The sequence below is a fragment of the Oncorhynchus mykiss genome, chromosome 28 (genome assembly GCF_013265735.2).
Source record: "Oncorhynchus mykiss isolate Arlee chromosome 28, USDA_OmykA_1.1, whole genome shotgun sequence".
NCBI classification, from domain to species: domain Eukaryota; kingdom Metazoa; phylum Chordata; class Actinopteri; order Salmoniformes; family Salmonidae; genus Oncorhynchus; species Oncorhynchus mykiss.
This window is the reverse complement of record NC_048592.1, coordinates 19979594-20006842: the sequence shown is the minus strand read 5'-3', so window position 1 is coordinate 20006842 and position 27249 is coordinate 19979594. Positions and strand designations below refer to the sequence as shown.

Sequence of the window (27249 nt, the reverse complement as noted above, 5' to 3'; positions counted from 1 at the left end):
CAGTGGCCCAGCCAAAGCCTGGACTTGAACCCAATCTAACCTCTCTGAAGAGACCTGAAAATAGCTGTGCAGCGACGCTCCCCATCCGACATGACAGAGCTTGAGAGGATCTGTAGAGAAGATTGTGAGAAACTTCCCAAATACAGGTGTGCCCAGTTTGTAGCGTCATACCCAAGAAGACTCGAGGCTATAATCACTGCCAAAGATGAGTAAATGGTCTGAATACTTATGTAAACGTAATATACATTTTTTATTTTGAAAACATTTGCAACAAATGCAAAAAAATGTTTGCTTTGTCATTATGAGGTATTGTGTGTAGATTGAGGGGAAACAACTATTTAATCCATTTTAGAATAAGGCTGTAACGTAACTATGGCTTGTGATGTGCTTTTTAGATTTGTTTTACATTGGGGGTTATTAGATGTGTTTTATACAGACAGTAGCTATGCAATATAAGTGTTCTATTCATTTTTTTTGTTTGTTATTTTCAGACAATCCGAGTCTCGTCAGCCATGTTCCTATAACAATCCAGGTGTTGGATGTAAATGACAACGCTCCCTACATAGCAAGAGATGATGAGATCATTGTGTGTGAAACCTCCAGGGCAGGACAGGTGAGTATCTTTCATTAAACACACCTCCCTCCATCTTTTCAGCTCTTTTCCACTTTACTCCCCCTCTCTCTCCCACCTTCTCTCCCGTGAGATCATATTCTCCCTTCTTCAACTGTTGTCTTTTAAAACCTCTTATCACGAACTCACATGCATGCAGTCACACACATTCTCCCACAGACATACACGCACAGACACACACACAGTACACACACATACCCTCTCTGCCTTTGTTGTGTGTTTGACACCATCAGGAATGGATTTATCTGTGGTGCTGCAGACTTTTGCAGCCTCTTGAACCCATAAATTATTCAGCATGTACCAATTTCTCCACAAGCAGATAGGAGCTGCATTAAGCGCAACAGAGCCAGATTGCAGAAAATGTTTATCATCTCGCATTCAAATTTGGCCCGTGTCCAGCAAACCACGACTGCTCAGATTCACATCGCAATAGCATTCTCTCTTCATATTTTTCCCCTTGAATGAAGATTACTAAACAGGCTGCAGCATATAATCAGTTAGCTGGCTGAAGGCGACAGATGATGCATGCTAAGATGCCGAGGCTCTTTTTCCAAAACTGCAACAAATTACATTAAATTAAAGTAACTTTCAGGAAATTTGGCTTGATGTATGGTAAAATATGTTGTTATGTTCATCGAAAGGAAGTAAATTATTATTTAGTTGAGAACTAATTGTACTTTTTTTAGGGCCACACACAATCATTGCCTCGACAGCTAATTCTGTATTTCCAAAGCTTAGTGTATTACTGTATCCTACCAAAAGTTTAGGAATGCTTCTTATAGACTGACAATGCTATAGTGGAGTGTAGGTACAGTAGCCAGGTGATTAACCACCAGGCAGTGGTGTAAAGTACTGAAGTAAAAATACTTTAAAGTACTACTTAAGTAGTTTTGGGGGATATCTGTACTTACAACTGATTTTTTGACAACTTTTACTTTTACTTCACTATAGTCCTAAAGAAAATAATGTATTTTTTACTCGTTTCATGTCGAATGCTTAAGAGGACAGGACAATGATCAATTTCACACACTTGTCAAGAGATCATCCCTGGTCATCCATACTGCCTCTGATCTGGCGGATTAACCAAAAACAAATGCTTCATTTGTAAATTATGTCTGAGTGTTGGAATGTGCCCCTGGCTATCCGTAAAATAAAAAATGAATTTGAAATTACATTTACTTTTGATACTTGAAAAGTACTTTTCCTCAAGTATGGCAGTTGGGTACTTTTTCCACCACTGCCACCAGGGCCGTGCAGAGACCATTCAGAGGGCAGGAGCTTGAAATGAAAAAAAGGCTGCAATTCATAACACACACTATATATACAAAAGTATGTGGACACCCCTTCAAATTAGTAGATTCGGCTATTTCAGCCACACCCATTGCTGACAGGTGTATAAAATCAAGCACACAGCCATACCATCTCCATAGACAAACATTAGCAGTATAATGGACTTAATGAAGAGCTTAATGACTTTCAACGTGGCACCGTCATAGGATTCCACCTTTCAACAAGTCGGTTAGTCAAATTTTGGCCCTGCTAGAGCTGCCTCAGGTCAACTGTAAGTGCCGTAATTGTGAAGTCGAAACTTCTAGAAGGAACAACGGGCGAAGTGGTAGTTCACAAAAGCTCACAGAACGGGACTGCCGAGTGTTGAAATGCGTAAAAATTGTTTGTCCTGGGTTGCAACGTTCACTACCAAGTTCCAAACTGCCTCTGGAAGCAACTTCAGCACAATAACTGCTCATCAGGAGTTTCATTAAATTCGTTTCCATAGACGAGCAGCCACACACAAGCCTAAGATCACGATGCGCAATGCAAGCGTCGGCTGGAGTGGTGTAAAGCTCACCACCATTGGACTCTGGAGCAGTGGCCTGCACAGAGCCTTGACCTCAACCCCATCGAACACCTTTGGGATGAATTGGAACGGCGACTACGAGCCAGGCCTAGTCACCCAAATTTAGTGCCTGACCTCTCTAATGCTCTTGTGGCTGAATGGAAGCAAGTCCCTGCAGCAATATTCCAACATCTAATGGGAAGCCTTCCCAGAAGACTGAAGGCTGTTGTAGCTGCAAAGTGGTTCGACGAGCAGGTGTCCACATATATGTATATACCACCACCCAAAAGGGCACTTGGCGAGTGGGAGGGCAAATGTGTAACCGATGTGAAATGGCTAGCTATTTAGCGGTGGTGCGCGCTAATAGTGTTTCAATCGGCGACGTCAACTGCTCTGAGACCTTGTAGTAGTTGTTCCCCGTGCTCTGCAAGGGCCGTGGCTTTTGTGGAGCAATGGGTAACGATGCTTTGAGGGTGACTGTTGTCGTTGTGTGCAGAGGGTCCCTGGTTCGAGCCCAGGTTAGGGCGAGGAGAGGGATGGAAGCAATACTGTTACATCGGCACAGGTAGACTCCTATCTGTGCATGGACCTGGTAACCACTACAATTCGTGAATTGTCCATATGAGAGTTTTTCACTCAGGTCACCTGCTGAAGGAAGCCAGTCTTTTTTATGAACTGACAATACATCAGGAACAATGCTGTTAGAGACAGTTCATATGCCCTAGCTCAGATCTATACTCCTGTCTGGAAAAAGGCTGCATGTGGAACAATGGCACGTGCTAATGGAATAGCTAACAGAAAGGGAGGGAGGGTTAAAGACCTGTTCAGTCAGATAGTCTTTACTATGATACGAAAGTATATTGTGAGTTGACTTACTTAACTTATTCCTATTATATTTAGCTGCTTGTGGAGCAGTACATAATGTACTATGTGTATATATATATATATTTATATATATATTTCATAGTTTTGATGTCTTCACTATTATTCTACAATGTAGAAAATAATAAAAAATAAAGAAAAACCCTGGAATGAGTAGGTGTGTCCAAACTTTTGACTGGTACTGTATTTTATGTATATTATATTATGTATATTGATTTAATTTTTGACTGGTACTGTATATTATGTATATTATATGTATATATATATACAGTACCAGTCAAAAGTTTTTTTTACTATTTTCTACATTGTGGAATAATAATGAAGACATCAAAACTATGAAATAACACATATGGAATCATGCAGTAACCAAAAGTGTTAAACAAATCCAAATAGATTTTTTATATTTGAGATTCTACAAAGTAGCCACCCTTTGCACAGCTTTGCACACTCTTGGCATTCTCTCAACCAGCTTCACCTGGAATGCTTTTCAAACAGTCTTGAAGGAGTTCCCACATATGCTGAGCACTTGTTGTCTGTTTTTCCTTCACTCTGCGGTCCAACTCATCCCAAACCATCTCAATTGGGTTGAGGTCGGGTGATTGTGGAGGCCAGGTCATGTGATGCAGCACTCTATCACTCTCCTTCAAATAGCCCTTACACAGCCTGAAGGTGTGTTGGGTCATTGTCCTGTTAAAAAACGAATGATAGTCACGCTAAGCACAAACCAGCTGGGATGGCGTATCGCTGCAGAATGCTGTTGCAGCCATGCTGGTTAAGTGTCCCTTGAATTCTAAATAAATCACAGACAGTGTCACCAGCAAAGCACCCACACACAATCACACCACCTTCTCCATGCTTCACGGTGGGAACCACACATGCAGAGATCATCCGTTCACCTTTGCTGCATCTCACAAAAATGTCACATTTGGACTCATCAGAACAAAATACAGATTTCCACTGGTCTAATGTCCATTGCTCATGTTTCTTGACCCAAGCAAGTCTCTTCTTCTTATTGGTGTCCATTAGTAGTGGTTTCTTTGCAGTAATTCGACCATGAAGGCCTGATTCACGCAGTCTCCTCTGAACAGTTGATGTTGAGATGTGTCTGTTACTTGAACTCTGTGAAGCAGTTATTTGGGATGCAATTTCTGAGGCTGGTAACTCTAATGAACGTATCCTCTGCAGCAGTGGTAACTCTGGGTTTTCCTTTCGTGTGGCGGTCCTCATGAGAGCCAGTTTCATCATAGCTTTTGATGGTGTTTGCGACTGCACTTGAAGAAACTTTCAAGTTCTTGAAATGTTCCGCATTGGCTGAACATCATGTCTTAAAGTAATGATGGACTGTCGTTTCTCATTGCTTATTTGAAATTTTATTGCCATAATATGGACTTGGTCTTTTACCAAATAGGGTTATCTTCTGTATACCACCCCTACCCTGTCACAACACATCTGACTTGCTCAAACGCATTAAGAAGGAAAGAAATTCCACAAATTAACTTTTAACAAAGCACACCTGTTAATTGAAATGCATTCCAGGTGACTACCTCATGAAGCTGGTTGAGAAAATGCCAAGAATGTGCAAAGCTGTGCAAAGGGTGGCTACTTTGTAGAATCTCAAATATAAAAAATCTATTTGGATTTGTTTAACACTTTTGATTACTGCATGATTCCATATGTGTTATTTCATAGTTTTGATGTCTTCATTATTATTCCACAATGTAGAAAATAGTAAAAAAAACTTTTGACTGGTACTGTATATATATATACATATATTATACATAATATACAGTACCAGTCAAGAATTTGAAGAATCTCAAATATAAAATATATTTTGATTTAACACTTTTTTTGGTTACAACATTATTCCATATGTGTTATTTCATAGCATTGATGTCTTTACTATACAATGTAGAAAACACTAAATATAAAGAAAAACCCTTGAATGTGTGTGTCCAAACTTTTGACTGGTACTATATATATATACAGTATATATATATATATATGCAGTATATATATATATATATATATACTGTACATACATATAGACACACACCCATTTCCCTCTCCCTCTCTTCCCCAAACTCCTCTCCCTCTTCTCTGACAGGTGATCCAGACAGTGAGGCCATCAGACAAGGACAACTTTGCAAATGGCCGATTCTCGTTTGCCCTGCCAATTGACCTTCCAGTCAATCCTAATTTCACCCTGAAGGATAACGAAGGTAGGCTGGCTATTGTGGCTTTGTGTGGCAATTAAAAAAATGTGCACAACATTTTGTTCAACCACCACCAGGGATTCTGGGTGTGGACAGATATTTGTGTCAGATACTCTGGAGTGGCATTACAAACACAAATATATCTAGTGGCGTTTGTTGTCTAACAGCCCCGTTTACACTTTCTCCTCCCTCGAGACATATTTTAATATAAAAGCGAAGGACCTGCAGGGGTGTTTCCTTGGTAACAGACAATAATTTTCCTCGTCCTTATTTTAGCTTAAAGCTACTTGGCTGAATTCAGAGAGAACACTGTTTTTTAATTTTTTTCCTTGTCTGAAAGCTCAATAGCTCCATTGGCAGATCAGGGAAAATCTCGAGATTAAGGTAGACTTCCAAGACGGATGACAAAAACCTGAAAGATGCCAGACAGAGACAGTGAGCTTCCACTGAGTTTTGTATCGGCGCTCTGTGCTCTCGATGGTGGTGTAGCCTCACACTTAGCTTTTATCCCCTCCCCGACTGGCCCTGTTTTCCCTCAGGCGCTTGTTCAGTGAAACCACATTTCCACTGATGTGCATTATGCCTATGTTTACACAGGAGCACCAGGTAGTACTCCTCAGCTAGAGCTAAAAGGAACACTGCTGCATCAGTGCACTGATTGGGTGGTAGTAGGATACTCTAGCTCCCTCAGGCTGTGGAATCTCGTAGATGTGGTTGTTATGCTTTGCTTTTGAAAGGTTTTGATTTCCAAAATTATTTAATATATAATCGGTGCCCTGGGGTTAGTCTGGATGATTTCCTGACGTTCACCAACTGATAGTCATGATTGATATTGCCAGAAATGCCTTGTGAATGAGGTAGAATTTTACAGACCTACAGCAGCTTACTCTCCAGGATGTGTTAGAGAGAAAGATAATCATCTATGATTTCCTCTGCTGTAATCATAATCATTTGGAGGAAGAAAGAAGCTGGGAGGTGGCTTTATATTCTATTGTCTCCCAAGTGGAGGATGAAGGAGAGATATATTGGGTCTTTTTTGTTTACCTGCTTCCTCTCAGTGGGCGAGGAGGTACAGTAATGAATTTTGACTTGAAGCTTGTGGGCCAGCGCCCCTGCATGCCAATAGGAATCCTATGTAAATGAACGCTTCCTCCTATGCACCTTCCCATGGGCTCGCTCTGTTGGAATACATTTGTTGATATCCAGAAGGTTGGCCCCTCCTACTCCCCCCACCCCTCTTTCCCTGTCTCTTACCATCCCAAGTGACATGCTTTATCATGGCTCTGTGCGCCTGGGGGAAAATGAATCTGTATTGTGAAGAGGAGGGCCGTGATTGTGCATACAAAAGCGTGGCTCTGGGCCGTGAAAATGAAAATCTGCTAGAGCCTCTCCAGAATGAGAAAAGCTATGGCAACAGCCGTGCTGGGCTGGATAGAATACTGTTGGCCGGTTTTAATAAAGCCTGAAGAGGCAGTCGCTATCTGTCCCCAGTCTTTTCTAATAGATAGCAGTGGGAATGAATGGGGAACTATGGGCATCCTCTGCAATGTTGGAGAAAACTCCCCATATCTCAGGGCAAGTTATTTGTTGTACTGGTCTTCTGTTCTCTGTGGTTGCATATGTTATTTCAGGGGGAAAACAGGTCAGGGCAACGTTCCTTTAGATGGTATATTTTGGAAAAGTAGATAAAATGACGAAAATACACTACATTTTGTAGTAATGTTTGTATCAATACTTATAGGGACTTTTTGTCAATACAATTATACATCCAGTGTATTTTAAATTTTGTCATTCTGCTCCAGACAACACTGCCAGCATCATGGCGCGGAGGCGTCAGTTCAGCCAATCGGAGCAGGATCTCTACCAACTTCCTGTGGTTGTGAAGGATGGAGGAGAGCCTGTCCTGAGCAGCACCTCCACCCTGAACCTCCGGGTGTGTGTCTGCCAGAGAGGAGGAGGTGGCAGCAGCAGGGTGAAGGCCTGCCGAGTCCCGGCCTTCCTCTCCACAGCAGGCCTGAGCACTGGGGCCTTCATCGCCATTTTGCTCTGCATCATCATCCTGCTGGGTAAGAGACAAGAGAGCGGGTTGAGATGGCATGGTAGGAAAGAGAAGATGGGAGAGAAGGGGGGGAAAGAGAAAGAGGAAGGGAGAAAGTGGGAGGGATAGAGATGGGAAAGGAGAGATATCCTTGCCCGTGTATGTGTTTAGTCAGCCGCTTAGAGCCACACTCCAGAGCTGGGGGAGGGGGAGAGAGAGAGACCTTCTTGCCTTGAGGTAGAGATAATGAAAAGCTTCACACCAGCTGCAGGAGTAACTCTGGCTGATTTGTTTCCAGCAGCTAAGGCCACAATTCCACTCTCAAATCGATGCATTGGAGAATAGGGTGTGCATTTTGAGCCTGTAATGACATATTGTAAGTCGTTGTGGTCTTGTCCCCTCTCCTCTGTCCTGTACTGCAGCCATCGTGGTGCTATTTGTCATCCTGCGGAGCAAAAAGGGCAAGAAGGAACCGTTAATCATCTCTGAGGAGGACGTCCGGGAGAACGTGGTCACATACGACGACGAGGGCGGGGGCGAGGAGGACACAGAGGCGTTTGACATCGCAGCACTGCGGAACCCCGCCGGGGCGGAACGGAGGAGGCTGCGGCGGGAGGTAAGGCCTGGGACAGAGGGTTGGCTGGTGGCCTGTGGGCCCCAGAGCCCATCCCTGGTTCTGCTGGATACAGAGGATATGCACCATGTCATTAGACAGAAAGTGGTGGAAGCTGACAGGGACACCAGCGGGCCACCCTATGACTCCCTCCAGACTTACTCGTACGAGGGCCGTGGCTCTCCCACGGGGTCGGTCAGCTCTCTGGGGCTGGCCCAGGTCCTGCCCCCTGAACTCAGCTACAGTGACCTGGAGGACTGGGAGCCGGAGGGTCACACACTGTCCAGGCTGTTCGAGACAGAACTCTCTGAGACAGAACAGACCATAGCCCTGTAAAACATCTCTCCTCTTCAATCCCGTTAAAGGTTAACCTAACAATACAGAGCTAATTTGAGTTATACAACTTGTTTCGTTGTGGAATTGACTGTAATTTTACACTGGGCTCTGACAAGTGAAGTGGGGGAAAGTATTAACATTTTTGGAGAAAAACAAACCCCCAAAATCCTGAAGTTGTTTAAAAAAGGAGACTATTTTCCCTAGTGTATATTTTTATTGATAAATAAAGGTCAATGATTCTGGATAAGTGAATTAATATGCAAGTTGTGTGTCATGATGTATAATGTGTCCGGTTCCATAGGAGTTGTCTCCTTAGTACCATTGCGGTAAGTCTCTGGGTCAGTATTCATAAAGTATCTCAGAGTACGAGTACTGATATATGATCAGTTAGGTCCCCTCAGTCCATATTATCATGATCATTATGATCTAAAAGGCCAAACTGATCTTAAATCAGCACTCCTACTCTGAGACGCTTTCTGAATATGGGCACTAGAACAGTAACCAACAGTCTTTCAACTCTTTCTTTAGTTAACCATTCTAAATTTGTGTACAGCTCCCCAAAACTACATCAGAGGACCAGAGCAACTTTTAATTGGGAAACAACACCATTCTATGAATGATAATTGGATCCAAATGCTTTGGTGTGCAGCTTTTTATCACTTCCCGGGGATTTATAAATCAGCTGTGAAAAGGTCTTGTTTCCCGCTCAGTCTTGATCAATTCCCAGGAGAGCCCAGCTCCATAAAAAAAGTAACAAGAAATCATTCCTTAATGTCTTTAATAATAACAGGCGATGAGGGGACTCCTATTTGAATTACTGGGCTATTTTTACAATACAATATTAATCATGGTTTCATGTTCAGGAATAATGATAATCAAGTAAGATCTTATCCATTAACTCACACTATGTCGTATATATCATATTGAAATGATAATGTGTCATGACACTACTTCCATTTCATTGAATTTGACAATAAGTCTTAACAGCCCATAATACTATTCCACACCCACCTACAATAATACACAATATGCTGCATTGCAAACATTCCTACTGTGCTGCTTATTCACAGCAAGATAATTAAGGGAGATGTGTGTGTACTTACTCCTTTGAAAACAACTGTGACCCCCCCCAAGAAAAGAATAATTCTGTTGCCATAATGGTTGTTAGATTATGAATAATGCATTACTATATAATTGCATTCTATCTGAGAAGGATGTTTAAAGGTTATGGAGGGTAAATAGCATCTCTGCGGCCTCCACAAATGTGATTACTTGTCCAGTTTCTTTTACCCATAAAGGAAACCCACCAGATGAACTGTTATGACAATTCTGCTTAAACTTGTCGGATCGTCAAAGAGCTGATGAGAAAAGGAGAATCCTGGTCAATCCCGGGCAATACATTCCAATACAGTATAGATTCCTGTATCTTAGCGTTAGATGATGCTACATACTGTACTTCCTCATGAATTAAAGGGTCTATCATCAGTTGCTACATCAGTTTTTGGACTTATAAAGTAATGTACCCAATGATTCTTGAAGAATATACACTACATGAACAAAAGTATGTGGACGCTTGCTCGTCAAACATCTCATTCCAAAACCAAAATCATGGGCATTAATATAGAGTTGGTCCCCCCCCCCCCCCCTTGCTGCGATAACAGCTTCCACTCTTCTGGGAAAGCTTTCCACTAGATGTTGGAACATTGCTCCGGGGACTTGCTTCCATTCAGCCACGAGCATTAGTGAGGTCGGGCACTGATGTTGGGCGATTAGGCCTGGCTCGCAGTCGGCATTCTAATTCATCCCAAAGGTGTCCCTGCCATACTACAGCTTTGGTGGTTGTATGCATAAGATCCAAAGAGTAGAATAGTAGCCATTTTTTAATAGGTCTACTGTTAAAGGGATAGTTTGCCCAAATTACAAAATATCATATTGGTTTCCTAACCCTGTAAGCAGTCTTTGGATAAGGTATGACAGCAATCCATGCTTTGGTTTAGTTTCCCTGTCACTGTTTCTGCATGCTAATGTTTTAGCATTTGTGGCACAAATGCAATTCCAGTCATGGTACTGATAATAGCATTTTTCGCACATCATGATTAAATCAACTATAAGTGACTTTGTTGAGCTTCACAGTCAATTTTCTGATTATGTGGACATAATGCGCAGGATTTGTGCCACAAATGCTAAAAAGTTAGCATGTGGAAACAGTATCAGGGAAACTAAACCAAAGCATGGATTGCTGTCATACCTTATCCATAGACTGCTTACAGGGTAAAATCTTAAATCAAAACAAATGTTTTGCTTGATGAAGGCAAGGTGTTATAAATCATATAAATAAATAAAATCTGCATGGAACACAACTTGCCATTGTTGCCACAAGCTTAAAATAGTCCAGGTTTCTGAGTTTGTTTACCTGGGGATTTTAGAAATGTCTACTACTTTACAGCCCTTGTCACTTTACCTCCCTCTCTATCATAAGACTAGCTGCTGTAGCGCCTGAATCCTGTCTTTCTTTCTTTCAGACAGCACTGTGTACTGTGGCTACACACTCTCCTATTGTGCAAATTGATTAGACACACGTTTAACTACAAAAGTAGACCATGGACGAATGCAGGATGTCACATGCATGTATTTCATTTGATCCACCTCTGCATAAGTAGTTGGGGGAATCAAACAGTGATGAGCTGTTCTATTACATAGACCAAGGCTGGAGTGCTGTAATTCCCCATGCTGACTGACAGCTACAGCAGTACTGGAGCTACGGCAAAGACATTCTCCATGCTTCTGTTAGACATGACTGCTGGTATTAGAAATAGTAACCTACATAATTGTCTGTCACTATTGGCATTTGGATGAGAGGCAAATACTATCCTTCTCTGTAAATAGAGGGTCATTACTTACAGGGATGGTTACGGCCTCTTGGGGGATGTTGTTTTTTCCATAATTCTGTTGAACAACTACCAGAACCACCTACTGAAAAGATACTTGTATGGTATATCTGATTATTATTATTCATGAACATTTACATTTAAAATGACCATGGGTCTCCACAATCTACTAAGGCACACTTACTTGGAATGGTGGTGTTCCTAACCAAATACAGTGGTGGAAACAAATCATTTACAAAAATTGAATAATTGGATCTGGCCCACCATTCCAGAAACAATATGTTGCTGTTGCATGTTGACTCTGCCATGCCATCAGTCATCAGCAAGGTAATTAATCTGAGGATTGTTTGTATTCCAACCGTCATACTCAATCTGTGAACTCCATTCATCAACACCCACTTTCCTCTCCCCATCATATGGAACACCCTGAGGTGGGCTGTTTGAAGCACAAACGGACCTCATATGGTCTTAACAAGTTTGACCCCACAGTAAACCTTTGCATAACTCCTCACACGCTGTGCGGAGGAAAACATCTATTGATACCAAAACACCATCTGGGTGGGAAGTATGTTTCTGCATACTGCACATTACACATTGTTTCAATGATCAAACTAGAAGGTACAGAACTCCAGAAAATATTACGAGCCACTAAGATGTACTGTATAGGATGTGCGCAATTATATCTCACATGATTAAATCTCCATATTTCTGCAGCAAAGTGTGCAGTCAGGTAAAATATTTGTGCTTTTTCTCCATTGAAATCTAGGCGAGGCAAATAGTTCAAATGATCTGCACCAGTGGAGACTCCTCAGAAGAGGAAGAGGGGGACCATCCTCCTCAGTGAATTTCTGAAAAATAAAAATAGTGAAACATTAAAAAAAAGTTCCTTTCCAGATAAAACTATACTAAACATATTCACATCACCAAATAATTTATTAAAACACACTGTTTTGAAATGAAGGTCTACAGTAGCCTAAACAGCACTCTGTAGGGTAGAGCAATGTTGTAGCCGGAGAACAGATACCTTCTGTCCTCCTCTGGGTACACTGACTTCAATACAAAACCTAGGAGGCTCTCTGTTCTCACCCACTTCCATAGACTTATGCAGTAATTATAACTTCCGGAGGATGTCCTCCAACCTATCAGAGCTCTTGCAGCATGAACTGACATTTTGTCCACCCAATCAAAGGATTAGATAATGATTCTAGTACGGAAAGCATAAGCTAAAGCTGGCTAGCACTACAGAGCTTAAAATGTGGTGGGTAGTTGACTCAGAGAGAAAGACAATAGTTTGAACAGTTTTTAACAAATTCATTTCTTCAAAATTTAGATAAAGCATGAGAGAGAAAGAGCGAGCTAGCTATATTTTGTTGTATTCTTTTTCCACTTTCACTTACATAGCTAGCAAACGCAGATAGCTAGTTTAGCCTACTCAAACACCTGGCTCAAACAGAGAGGGATGCTATGTTACCTAGCTAGCTATCCAACACTGGAATTCTTACAAGTCAAGGTAAGCTTTTGGTTTTATTAATTTATTGCCACCGGACCCACCTGTGTAACTGCTTGCTAACTGTACACAGTACTGCATGATTGTAGTGGGTGTACTAAGGCATTAGTTATAGTAGTTATGTTGACTATGACGTTAGCTAGTATGGTGACAAAGATAAAGTCTGTGTGTAGCGGTTAGCAGTTATGATATGAAGGTTTGGCTTGGATTTTTTTTCTGCCTGGTCACATACAGCTGATGTCCACAAGCGAATTGAAATGGTGAGAGGGGGAGAGTGCTTAGATGTGATTTATACAATGATCAAAGGGATCATGCTGTTTTTATGTGGCTGCTATGAAAGTGAACTGTGTTTGCATGTGATCAGTAACATAGTCATTCCACTAATTCTGTAGAAAAACGTTTCTTAAACGGAAGCAAACGGAACAAAACGGGGATAAACACAACTGAATTTGTCAAATAGAAACTCTAGTTTGCAACTTTTGGACTAATGATTACACCCGAGATCAGCTAAATGCAGGCAAGCGTGTGCAAGGCGATATTTAATGTCTGTCTTGATTACTCAAAATTCTCTCGACCTGTGCACCTACGTTGTAAACTTTTATTCATAGACTAGGTTGTAGCAACCTCATGATGGGTATTGGGAAAAAATGTTGTATCATGTTACATTTAGCTGGTTGAATGAATGAATGACAGTCATCCAATATGCTGCTATAGAAATAAGGCCATCATCGTCCTCCCTCGTCTTAAACGGGAGCGACAGCCACTGATCTGCACATTGTTGATGTGCACGGGGCTCAGGGACCAGACCAAGACAGAGGGCGTAGGTAGGAGTAGCCATCTCTGAGAGGGCTTTGGCTCTTCGATATGGAAGCGTGTGCAGGGTATCCTGCTGCTTGGCCTTGAAGACAGATAGACACAATTGCATCGTGGCTGTCTGGGGGAGGAATTAGAAGGAGTACTCTCTGGCATGTCTCGACAGCAGGGGACAGGGGGCAGGGAGGGAAGAATGGCAGGCACAGAAGCAAGTCAGGTGGTTCAGACAGGATGGAGATGGAGTCTCTGATGAAGACTGACGCTAGGACAGGAAGACCGCACCAGACCAGCTCCAATGCATGGGGATACCTCACAGTAGCAATAGCATCCAGGTACAAGGTGGTCGGATGGTCAAAGGCCAACCATATGGAAAATGTATGCATGCATGACTCTAAGTTCCTTTGGATAAAAGCATCTGCTAAATGGCATATATTATTATAAATGATGATATTATATAGAGTATGTCATCCTCATGGATATCAGGACTATTCTGTGAGTTCTAGCTTTACATAGTGTACATGGCTCTAGTTTAAAGAACGTATAAATAAAAAATAAGTACTGTATGTAAGTCTATTGTATATCTAACACAAAAGAAGATGGGAGAAAAAGATAAGATTTGTGCAAAAATTATAATCTTAGTTTTTTGAAACATCAAAAAGCGATTCAAGGATTCCATTTCATGACCTGTTTTTTATTTATTTTTATTGTACAGGGAAGTCAAGGACAAATAACAGAATGGCACTGATAACTGAGTGGCAACAACTTCAAAGAAAATGTCAAAGGAATCGATTGGGAACGGAAGGATGAGACGCAATGAAGCAACGTAATCAATTTCATTATCATGGAAGCGTGTAGTGTACACTTTCTTGAAGCACAACTTTCAGTCGCTCTCTCTCTCTTCACCACTGTAACTTCCTGAAAGTTGATGAAAGCAACCTAGACTTTACCAAACCAATTTTGACAGGTGGTATGAAATAAGATATTTTGTCTTCATTTTTTATGCTATATGTTAGAAACTTTGCTATCTTTAAACATTTTATATTTTTCTCTGTCTTATGTCTGATGAGTACCGATGGGTCTCCTGAGGGAGCAAGAAGGGTCTGAATCAACCAAATGATGAACTAAACTAACTGCATTAAGAGCCATTTTGACAAGTTCTTAATTATGGATGGCAATGGAAAGTATTGCCGTGACATTTCAAAGAGTGGACCACTTTTGTACAAGATTAACATTTCCTCCAGGAAAAAAAGATAAGAAAAAAGCTTTTCCATTAGTAGGAACAATTTCCTCCTTGACCAACTTATGCACGTCAGGGTGGCTTTCAAGCGCCAGTTGTTCCATTCGAGCCTGCCATGACCACCTTCAATGTCTCTGCATGAAATCTGGAGACACTGAAAAAACACTATATGGAGCAATTTTCACATTAAAGTCTCAAATGCTTAACTGTTGTAGCCTATGTACTTTCATGTTCCACTTATGAGAAAACGTCTAAGTGTGTGCACTTATCGGCTCTGAAGCAGTCCAAAGATTGTATAATGGCAATTTTGATTTGACCAAATTTTAACCTTCTGTTATAAACAGCACATGTTTAATAACTTCATAAAAATACACGTTTCCCCATTTCAGGTTAAAAGGATACGTCAGGATTTTGGCAATGATGCCCTTTATCTACTTCCCCAGAGTCAGATGAATTGGTTGATACCATTTGTGTGTCTCTGTATCCAGGATGAAGGAAGTTAGAGTTAGTTTCACAAGCCAATGCATCTAGTAGAAACCCATAGACTTCCAGTCATTTCGTTAACGCTAGTTAGCAATTGTGCTAGCGCTAGTTGGCAAAAATGTATTCATGAGTTCATCTAACTCTGCGGAAGTAGATAAAGGGCCTCATTGCCAAAATCCCAAAGCATCCTTTTAAATAAAAGTGCACATTAAGTGCCAAATAAAGTAATAGGGTTGACTGTAACAGGGTTGACAATTTTATCTTAAATCAGCCATGAATCTCCTTCTGACAAGGGGAATGGAAGCTTGATACATGTATATGCAACAGGGAGTGGCAGTTCGTTTCACCATATTAACACGAGAGTTCAGCTCACTTAACAGGGTAACAGGGTTGACCTTAAAAGGAGGGATAGACGTAAATTAATCACATGAAATAAATTATAGTCTTCAGAAATGACTTTGTCAAATCAACAAAATAACTAGAGCTTTGCAATGATGGTGAAAATGTGGAGAAATGTTGGGGTTAAGTGGGTAAAAGTCTTCCTAGAAGTCACGGGGTGCCCGAAGGTGGGTCACAACGCTGAATTTTGGCACTTTAACAAGCCTTTATTCAAATAAAAAATCCGATTTATAGAATTTTACATCTGGTCAATATTAAAGGGCGCTTCAGGGAATATAACAGGCTTTTAAAATTCAATATTGGCGTACTGTACAATTTCTACATAAAATATCAAAGGGGCGCAAAAGGCACTCATTTCATGAAACGACACATAAATTACGTTTTTAAATGTACAGTGAGCAGTTTTGCTGAGCAGATTTCATGAATGGCTGGATCCAGCAGTAACTCTTCCAAACTGTACAGGCTATTATGAACTACTGCATGTCCTGCTCCTCTGCTACTTACAGTATCCTACATATAGGTTAAGCTCAGAAACTGCAGGGTGGAGGTATTGTTTGAAACTGCTGGGATGAGAATGCATTAGATACTGCAGAAAGAGACGTTTCTGAGTGCTAAGCAGAACTGGAGGTGTCTGCATTGCACTGGCCCACATATGCTGCTGAGCTGTAGCAGACTGTGTGGTGGTTGTATCATGTAATCATTCAGACTTTATTTCACAAGGTTTAGAAGTGGATAGAATGTAAATTCATGACACCTAATTATGCAGTTGTGATCTTACACTTTCAATGTAAGCAACTTCCACAAAAAACATTTGAATAATTCCACAATATAGCCATTGGAGAGAGAATATGGCCCTAGGATTTGATGGATGGGTGTAGTGCAGACAATGGTGGAAAAAGCACTCAATTGTCATACTTCAGTAAATGTAAAGATTCCTTAATAGAAAATGACTCAAGTAAAAGTGAAAGTCAACCAGTAAAATACTACTTGAGTAAAAATGTAGAAGTATCTGGCTTCAAATGTAAGTACAGTGGTGGGAAAAGTACTCAACTGTCATACTTGAGCAGAAATACAAAGGTAAATGCTATACATCAAATTACTTATATTAAGCAAACCACACAGCACGATATTCTTGTTGTTTTTTTATAGACAGAGGCACACTCCAACACTCAGACATAATTTATAAACACAGTAGTTGTGTTTAGTGAGCACTCCAGATCATAGGCATTAGGGATGACAATGCGTTATATTGATACTGTAGGTATGTGAATTGGACCGTATTGCTGTCCTGCCTGAGCATTCAAAATGTAATGAGTACTTTTGGGTGTCAGAGAAAGTGTATGGTAGTAAAAAGTACATATTTTCTTTGGGAATGTACTGGGGTAAAAGTTGTCAAAAATATAAATACACTGAACAAAACATTTTATTCAACATGTAAAGTGTTTGTCCCATGATGTTTCATGAGCTGAAATAAAAGATCCCAGAAATGTTCCATACACGCAAAATGTTGTGCTCAAATTAATTTACATCACTGTTAGTGAGCATATCTCTTTTGCCAGATAATATATCTACCTGACAGGTGTGGTATATAAAGGAGCTGATTAAACACCATGATCATTACAGAAGTGCACCTTGTGCTGGGGACAATAAAAGGCCACTCTAAAATATGCAGTTTTGTCACAACACAATGCCAGAGATGTCTCAAGTTTTGAGGGAGTGTGCAATTGGCATGTTGACTGCTGTAATGTCCACCAGAGCTGTTGCCAGAAAATTGAATGTTCATTTTTCTACCATAAGCCGCCTCCAACATTGTTAAAGAGAAATTTGGTAGTACATCCAACCGGCCTCACAACTGCAGACCACGTTCATGGCGTCGAGTGGGCAACGGTTTTCTGATGTCAACGTTGTGAAACAGTTCCCCCTGATGGTTGTTGGGTTATGGTATGGGCAGGCATAAACTATGGACAGTGATCACAATTGCATTTTTTCAATGGAAATTTGATTGCACAAAGATACTGTGACAAAATCCTGAGACCCATTGTTGTGCCATTCATCAAACGCCATCAACTCATGTTTCAGCATGATAATGCACAGCCCATGTCGCAGGGATCTGTTCACAATTCCTGGAAGCTGAACATTTCCCAGTTCTTGCATGCCCTACATACTCACTAGACATGTCACCCATTGAGAATGATTGGGATGCTCTGGATCAACGTGTATTTCAGAGTGTTCCAGCTCCCGCCAATATCCACAACTTCGCACAGCCATTGAGGGGGAGTGGAAAAACATTTCACACATTCAACAGCCTGATCAACTCCACAAAAAGGAGATGTTGCATGAGACAAATGCAGACTTGTTTTCTGATCCACGCCCCTAACTCTGTGACCAACCAATGCATATCTGTATTCTCAGTCATGTGAAATACATAGATTATTTCCTAATATGAACTGTAATTTAAAAAAATATTTGAAATTGTTGAACTTTGCGTTTACATTGTTGTTCAGTATAGTAAAGGAAAGTAGAGATACCCCAAAAAACTACTTAAGTAGTACGTTAAAGTATTTTTACTTACAGTTGAAGTCAGGAGTTTACATACACCTTAGCCAAATACATTTAAACTCAGTTTTTCACAATTCCTGACACTTAATCCTAGTAAAAATTCCCTGTCTTAGGTCAGTTAGGATCACCACTTTATTTTAAGAATGTGAACTGTCAGAATAATAGTAGAGAGAACGATTTATTATAGATTTCATTTCGTTCTTCACATTCCCAGGGGGTCAGAAGTTTACATTCACTCAATTAGTATTTGGTACTTGGGTCAAACGTTTTGGGTAGCCTTCCCACAATAAGCTGGGTGAATTTTGGCCCATTCCACCTGAAAGAGCTTGTGTAACTCAGTCAGGTTATAGGCCTACTTGCTCACACATGCTTTTTCAGGTCTGCCCACAAATTTTCTATACGATTGCGGTCAGATCTTTGTGATGGCCACTCCAATACCTGAACTTTGTTGTCCGTAAGCCATTTTGCCACAACTTTGGAAGTCTGCTTGGGGTCATTGTCCATTTGGAACACCCATTTGCGACCAAGCTTTAACTGACAGGTTAAATGACTTAAGATGTGGCTTCAATGCATCCACATAATTTTCCTCCCTCATGATTCAATCTATTTTGTGAAGTGCACCAGTCCCTCCTGCAGCAATGCACCCGCACAACATGATGCTGCAACCCCCGTGCTTCACGGTTGAGATGGTGTTCTTCGGCTTGCAAGCCTCCCCCTTTTTCCTCCAAACATTAACAATGATCATTATGGCCAAACAGTTCTATATTTGTTTCATCAGTCCAGAGGACATTTCTTCAAAAAGTACGATCTTTGTCCCCATGTGCAGTAAAAAGACAGATGTCTTTTACATCACAATGGGTGGCAGGGTAGCCTAGTGGTTAGAGCTTTGGACTAATAATCAAAAGGTTGCAAGTTCTGAGCTGGCAAGGTACAAATCTGTCGTTCTGCCCCTGAACAGGCAGTTAACCCACTGTTCCTAGGCCGTCATTGAAAATAAGAATTTGTTCTTAACTGACTTGCCTAGTTAAATGAAGTTCCATTTTTTTTATGGCGGTTTTGGAGCAGTGGCTCCTTCCTTATAGGATATAGGACTCGTTTTACTGTGGATATAGATACTTTTGTACCGGTTTCCTCCAGCATCTTCACAAGTTCCTTTGCTGTTGTTCTGGGATTGATTTGCACTTTTCGCACCAAATAACTTTATTCTCTAGGAGACAGAACACGTCTCCTTCCTGAGCAGTTTGACGGCTGCGTGGTCCCATGGTGTTTAGGCTTGCGTACTATTGCTTGTACAGATGAACGTGGTACCTTCAGGCGTTTGGAAATTGCTCCCGAGGATCAACCAGACTTGTGGAGGTCTACAAAAGGTCTTGGCTGATTTATTTTGATTTTCCCATGATGTGATACAAAGAGGCACTGAAACTACAAATAAACATTACATTATAGAAACATGCAGATGTGTAAATAAATACTCATATTCAGCATCTAGGACCTATGAAAACACTGACGTATTCACCACAAATCTCTAGAGTATTACTACTACAGCGCCTCGCGTCACAGCCAGATAGTGTTCCTTGTTGAGTCTAGGCCTTGAAATACATCCACAGGTACATGTAATGGCAGATTTCCTCCTCTTCGTCTGAAGAGGAGTAAGGATCGGACCAAGATGCGGCGTGGTAAGTGTTCATGACGATTTTAAGAAGAAAAGCACTGAACACTATGGAATACAAAAACAATAAACGAATACGTGAAATAACCAAACCGAAACAGTACCGTGTGGCGGCAAACACACACACGGAAACAAACACCCACAAACCAACAGTGAAACCCAGGCTACCTAAGTATGATTCTCAATCAGAGACAACTAACGACACCTGCCTCTGATTGAGAACCATACTAGGCCGAAACAGAAACCTAAACATAGAAACACAAAACATAGACTGCCCACCCCAACTCACGCCCTGACCATACTAAATAAAGACAAAACAAAGGAAAATAAAGGTCAGAACGTGACAGTAACCCCCCCCCCTCCCCAAAAACTGAACCTATAGGGGAGGGTCTGGGTGGGCGTCTGTCTACGGTGGCGGTTCTAAGGCGGGACGTGGACCCCACTTCACCATAGTTCTAATGAGCCTCTTCCCCCGTCTCCGTGGCCTCTTTGGAACGGCGACCCTCGCCGCCAACCTAGGACTGGCAACCCTACTAAAGGGCCCCACTGGACTTAGGGGCAGCTCCGGACTGAGGGGCAGCTCCGGACTGAGGGGTAGCTCAGGACAGAGGGGCAGCTCAGGACTGAGGGGCAGCTCAGGACTGAGGGGCAGCTCCGGACTGAGGGGCAGCTCCGGACTGAGGGGCAGCTCAGGACTGAGGGGTAGCTCCGGACTGAGGGGTAGCTCCGGACTGAGGGGTAACTCAGGACTGGCTGACGGCTCTGGCAGCTCCTGGCTGGCTGGCGGCTCTGGCAGCTCCTGGCTGGCTGGCGGCTCTGGCAGCTCCTGGCTGGTTGGCGGTTCTGGCAGCTCCCGGCTGGCTGGCGGCTCTGGCAGCTCCTGGCTGGCTGGCGGCTCTGGCAGCTCCCGGCTGGCTGGCGGCTCTGGCAGCTCCCGGCTGGCTGGCGGCTCTGGCAACTCCTGGCTGACTGACGGCTCAGGACAGACTGGCGGCTCTAGCAGCTCAGGACAGACTGGCGGCTCTAGCAGCTCAGGACAGACGGGAGACTAGCAGCTCAGGACAGACGGGAGACTCTAGCAGCTCAGGACAGACGGGAGACTCTAGCAACTCAGGACAGACGGAAGACTCTAGCAACTCAGGACAGACGGGAGACCCTGTAGGCAGAAGACGGAGAGACAGCCTGGTGCGGGGGGCTGCCACCGGAGGGCTGGTGTGTGGAGGTGGCACTGGATAGACCGGACCGTGCAGGTGCACTGGAGCTCTTGAGCACCGAGCCTGCCCAACCTTACCTGGTTGAATGCTCCCCCGTAGCCCGACCAGTGCGGCGAGGTGGAATAGGCCGCACTGGGCTGTGCTGGCGAACCGGGGACACCATGCGTAAGGCTGGTGCCATGTACGCCGGCCCAAGGAGACGCACTGGAGACCAGATGCATAGAGCCGGCTTCATGGCACCTGGCTCGATGCCCACTCTAGCCCGGCCGATACGAGAAGCTGGAATGTACCGCACCGGGCAATGCACCCGCTCCGGGGACACCGTGCACTCCACAGCATAACACGGTGCCTGCCTGGTCTCTCTCGCTCTCCGGTAAGCACAGGAAGTTGGCGCAGGTCTCCTACCTTGCTTTGCCACATTCCCTGTGTGCCGCCCCCAAATACATTTTTGGGGCTGACTCTCGGACTTCCAACCGTGCCGCCGTGCTGCCTCCTCATACCAGCGCCTCTCTGCCTTCGCTGCCTCCAGCTCTGCTTTGGGGCGGCAATATTCCCCTGGCTGTGCCCAGGGTCCTCTCCCGTCTAGGATTTCCTCCCAAGCCCATGAGTCCTGTGTCTTCGGCCGCTGTTGCTGCTACCCATTACCACGCCGCTTGGTCCTCTGTTGGTGGGTGTTTCTGTAAGGGCAGATTTCCTCCTCTTCGTCTGAAGAGGAGTAAGGATCGGACCAAGATGCGGTGTGGTAAGTGTTCATGACGATTTTAAGAAGAAAAGCACTGAACACTATGGAATACAAAAACAATAAACGAATACGTGAAATAACCAAACCGAAACAGTACCATGTGGCGGCAAACACACACACGGAAACAAACACCCACAAACCAACAGTGAAACCCAGGCTACCTAAGTATGATTCTCAATCAGAGACAACTAACGTCATCTGCCTCTGATTGAGAACCATACAACGCCGAAACAGAAACCTAAACATAGAAACAAAAAACATAGACTGCCCACCCCAACTCACGCCCTGACCATACTAAATAAAGACAAAACAAAGAAAAATAAAGGTCAGAACGTGACATTACACCACCAGTTGACTCAAATTATGTCAATTAGCCTATAACATAATTTTCTGGAATTTTCCAAGCCGTTTAAAGGCACAGTCAACTTAGCATATGTAAACTTCTGACCCACTGGAATTGTGATACAATGAATTATAAGTTAAATAATCTGTCTGTAAACAATTGTTGGAAAAATTACTTGTGTCATGTCCAAAGTAGATGTCCTAACCGACTTGCCAAGAAATTTGTGGAGTGGTTGAAAAATGAGTTTAATGACTCCAACCTAAGTGTATGTAAACTTCCAACTTCAACTGTAAGTATTTTGCACCACTGAGTGCAGATTTTGCATAGACTAAATTGACTGCACCATTTCTTCCTCAAATGTAAGCATCTCTTTGTGACATCCCACATCCCACCTTTCAAGACATTATTTTTTATCCATGAAACATTTCGGATGAAGTCTTGATATCAGTGATTAACTTTTAAGAATGTCTGAGTTATATTTTACTTATTTTCAGCTTGTTCTCAGACAGAAGCTCCATTAGGCCTCATGTAGGCATAATTAAATTCCATAACATATTCTGTTATTGGGAAATGAGACTATCATCACACTCAGCTATCTGTCTCAATGGCAATGACTAATTTTTGGGCCACCAATAGCCCTAATGGTCAACTAAAGAAAGTTTCACATCAGGGTTATTTCCTGGTGGCAAAGTCATATGACTAGTGGGGTTCTGTGTAGTGTGTAGTGGCAGCAAGTACCCCCAGATTTTGGAGCAAGGTCGTTTTTCACCCTGACTGAATATTTGGGAATAGAATTAGATTATGCTATACAGATAATCAGAGGCTAAAAGCCACCACACAGATTCCGTCATCAAACATAAAACACAGTGCTCTTTTATCTTTTGCTGTTCTAATGTGAATTAGCCTAGCAGGAGGACAGTAGTGGAATATGCTGACTGCCCCCGATCCATCCACTATCTTAAAGTTTGTCTCCGCTATAGCAGTAAAAAATAACTGTCATCTAGTTACAGTAACACTGTATAGATATAGTATCTAAATAGCACATTATCCAAACAAGTTGTCACATGGGAGCCTTTAGCGCATTTACTTCAATCAAAGTCGCCATAAATTCAAAGCACATGCATAATTGACACTACTGGACTGCACATGAGACCCGAATGCAGTGTTCACATCTGAACTGAAAATTCGATCCCTGTCCGACCCAAGCCCGGTGAGCTGAAGCCCCTGCTTTGAGAAAAGCGTGGTGGACTTGCTAAATCAATCAATGTCAGATTTTTCTTTGTATGGATATATTTGGTTACAATTAGGCTGGTGAAATGTTAGATAAATTGAGGTGAGTGCTAATGATCTTTATTCACATTTGCTCATACAGTATATTAGCAGATCATAACATTTTGCTAAAATGTTATGCAAGTCTGCTTGCTCTTCACTTGCGTAGTAGCCTGTCCTACTCCCGACCAAAATCCTGTGACTTGCCTGATAATGAATGTGTTTCAATGAATCTCTGTCCATATATTTGTTTAATTGATCTCTGGCTGGACAAGTGGAAGTGGTAGCTAATTTACTTGTTTGTTCATCTGTCACTGATCAGAAACATTAGCATGCCTCCATATAGAGCCTGGGCAATTTTTCTATCTTCCTAACCCAACTGAAACGTAAAACCCTGACTGCTGTCTTGCATGAAAATTCCTATCTTTATTCTGTAATCCATAGGTTACATTATCAAAGCATGTCTCGCCTTACCCCTATAAACTTTCCTCCGCTTCTCTGCATTGTCTCATATTGCTGCCCATCTGAGAGCTTCTATTGAGATTGCTTGATCAACAAACGGTACGAGAGTAGATACTGTATGGCAATTTATTAACAATGTGGTCTCACGTTGCTATATACAGGGGGTACCGGTACAGAGTCAATGTGCGGGGGCACCGGTTAGTCGAGGTAATTGAGGTAACATGTACATGTAGGTAGAGTTATTAAAGTGACTATGCATAGATAATAATAGAGAGTAGCAGCAGCATAAAGGGGGAGGGGGCAGTGCAAATAGTCTGGGTAGACATTTGATTAGATGTTCAGGAGTCTTATGGCTTGGGGGGTAGAAGCTGTTTAGAAGCCTCTTGGACCTAGAATTGGCACTCCGCTACCACTTGCCGTGCGGTAGCAGAGAGAGCAGTCTATGACTAGGGTGGCTGGGGACTTTGACAATTTTTAGGGCCTTCCTCTCACACCGCCTGGTATCGAGGTCCTGGATGGCAGGAAGCTTGGCCCCAGTGATGTACTGGGCCGTACGCACTACCCTAGTAGTGCGTACGTGCCATGCGGTTGGAGACCGAGCTGTTGCCTTACCAGGCGGTGATGCAATCCGTCAGGATGCTCTCGATGGTGCAGCTGTAGAAGCTTTCGAGGATCTGAGGACCTGTGCCAAATCTTTTCAGTCTCCAGAGGGGGAATAGGTTTTGTTAGGCCCTCTTCACGACTGTCTTGGTCCGCTTGGACCATGTTAGTTTGTTGGTGATGTAGATGCCAAGGAACTTGAAGCTCTCACCCTGCTCCACTACAGGCCTGTTGAGGAGAATGGGGCGTGCTCGGTCCGCCTTTTCCTGTAGTCCACAATCATCTCCTTTGTCTTGATCACGTTAAGGTTGTTGTCCTTGCACTACACAGTCAGGACTCTGACCTCCTCCATATAGGCTGTATCATCGTTGTCAGTGATCAGGCCTACCACTGTTGTCATCGGCAAACTTAATGATGGTGTTGGAGTCGTGCCTGGCCGTGCATTCATGAGTGAACAGAGAGTACATGAGGGGACTGAGTACGCTCCCCTGAGGGGCCCCCATGTTGAGGATCAGCGTGGTGGATATGTTGTTACCTACCCTTACCACCTGTGATTGGCCCGTCAGGAAGTCCAGGATCCAGCTGCAGAGGGAGGTGTTAGTCCCAGGGTTTTTAGCTTAGTGATGAGCTTTGAGAGCACTATGGTGTTGAATACTGAGCTGTAGTCAAGGAATAGCATTCTCACATAGGTGTTCCTTTTATCCAGGTGTGAAAGGGCAGTGTGGAGTGCAATAGAGATTGCATCATCTGTGGATCTGTTGGAGGGGTGTGCAAATTGGAGTGGGTCAAGGGTTTCTGGGATAAGGGTGGTGATGTGAGCCATGACCAGCCTTTAAAAGCACTTCATGGCTACAGACTTGAATGCTATGGGTCGGTAGTCATTTAGGCAGGTTACCTTAGTGTTTTTGGGCACAGGGACTATGGTGGTCTGCTTGAAACATTTTGGTATTACAGACTCAGACAGGGAGAGGTTGAAAATGTCAGTGAAGACACTTGCCAGTTAGTCAGCGCATGCTCGGAGTACACGTCCTGGTAATCCGTCTGGCTCTGCGGCCTTGTGAATGTTGACCTGTTTAAAAATCTTACATCGACTGATGTTTCAGTGTTACTTGCCTCGAAGCAACCTATGTCTTGTTATTATTGCATTGGTTGCTCTATAACCCATTAATTCATATGCCTTGACACTGTGATATGTAGGCCTAAGGCCAAGAAAATAAATAGACCCAGTGGCAAAATAAATTAAACCACACATTTGTGACTCGTTTCAGGAAAATAGGAATATGTCGCACGTCAATACTTCACAGGAGCGGCATTGGAACGTAATTTATTTTTTACTTTTCAAAATGTATTTTTGGGCAGAAATGCCTTCTGGAATATGTGAACTTTCATGTGCCTTCATAACAAATGTGTTTTCCATCCATAAATACGAATACAAGCCTAGTTGGTTTAGCCATGGAAAAAGACAGGACCTTACCCGCTAGCCATGACTGGCTGAGATAATGGATGGGCTGGACATGCCGGGAGATGAGTTTGGATTCTTCTGCCATGTAGCATTCCGCTGTCTATAAAGTGAGCTTTGGTATGTGTTGACAGTCCTTTCTACCGCAAGATTAAAGTTAGCCATTGAGAAATACAAAAGTTTTGATGCTTTTCTCAACAACATTGATGCCCTGAATTCAACAGCCGCTATCAACAGATAACTTGGAAAAAGTGTTTGGCTACTTTCTGCAAATGCCACGGTCAGTGTGAACCGGAGTGACTTGACACAACGCTGGTCAAACGAGATGTAGCTACAAACAAAATGTAGTGAAATGGTTCCAATCTGCCGTGACGCATTCATCCATGTATACGGGTAACAGTCTAGCTATTTTCAGATGTACATTTCTAATTTTGCCAGAAAATAGTTTTTATTGCAAGTTAAAGCGTACTGTTAGTTAACTACCAAACGTTGGCTTGCTGGCTCGCTAGCTAACGTTACGTGTATGATCTGTGTAGTAATATTATTTGAATCAGAAATCCATTTGCATTGCAAGTTATAGCCTAATGTTAGCTAGCTAACATTGAAACTAGTTTGTTAGCTTTAGCTACCTGCAGATTCATACTACAGCTACTGTATGACAATGTTAGTATTCGTAGTAGTATGAGTTGGGATTAAGTAGCTAGCTACATGTCTAAACAAAAGACACTCCACATTACATGACCCATCAAATTAGCCAGGCGTGTCTGGGGGTGATTATGGCCATCTATTGAATTTCATGAACATGTGTACATGTCTAGACAATAGTGACCCATCCACTTAACTAGATGTGGCTTGTGGGTGGTTATAGCATTTCCTTCACATGATCCATCAATGTAGACAAGCGTGTTGGGTAAGTGTCATCTAATAATGATAAAATATTTGTAAAATCTGGAAACCTTCTGCATTTGATATTGATACTATACAAGTAACCATTTCACTGTATCGTTTACACCTTCTGTATCCTGTGTATGTGACAAATAAACTTTGATTTAATA

General features: G+C 42.5%; 1 protein-coding gene across 1 annotated transcript in view; it reads left to right on the top strand.

The window, feature by feature from the left end:
- Positions 1-8806, top strand: part of LOC110508701 (cadherin-18-like) — an 81875-nt gene extending 73069 nt beyond the window's left edge. The window contains exons 9-12 of the mRNA XM_021589429.2: positions 492-613; positions 5455-5569; positions 7366-7629; positions 8024-8806. Coding sequence (XP_021445104.2) covers positions 492-613; positions 5455-5569; positions 7366-7629; positions 8024-8550 — 1028 coding nt within the window. The 3' untranslated portion in view covers positions 8551-8806. The remainder of the gene's footprint in view (positions 1-491; positions 614-5454; positions 5570-7365; positions 7630-8023) is intronic.
- The last annotated feature ends 18443 nt before the right edge of the window (positions 8807-27249 follow it).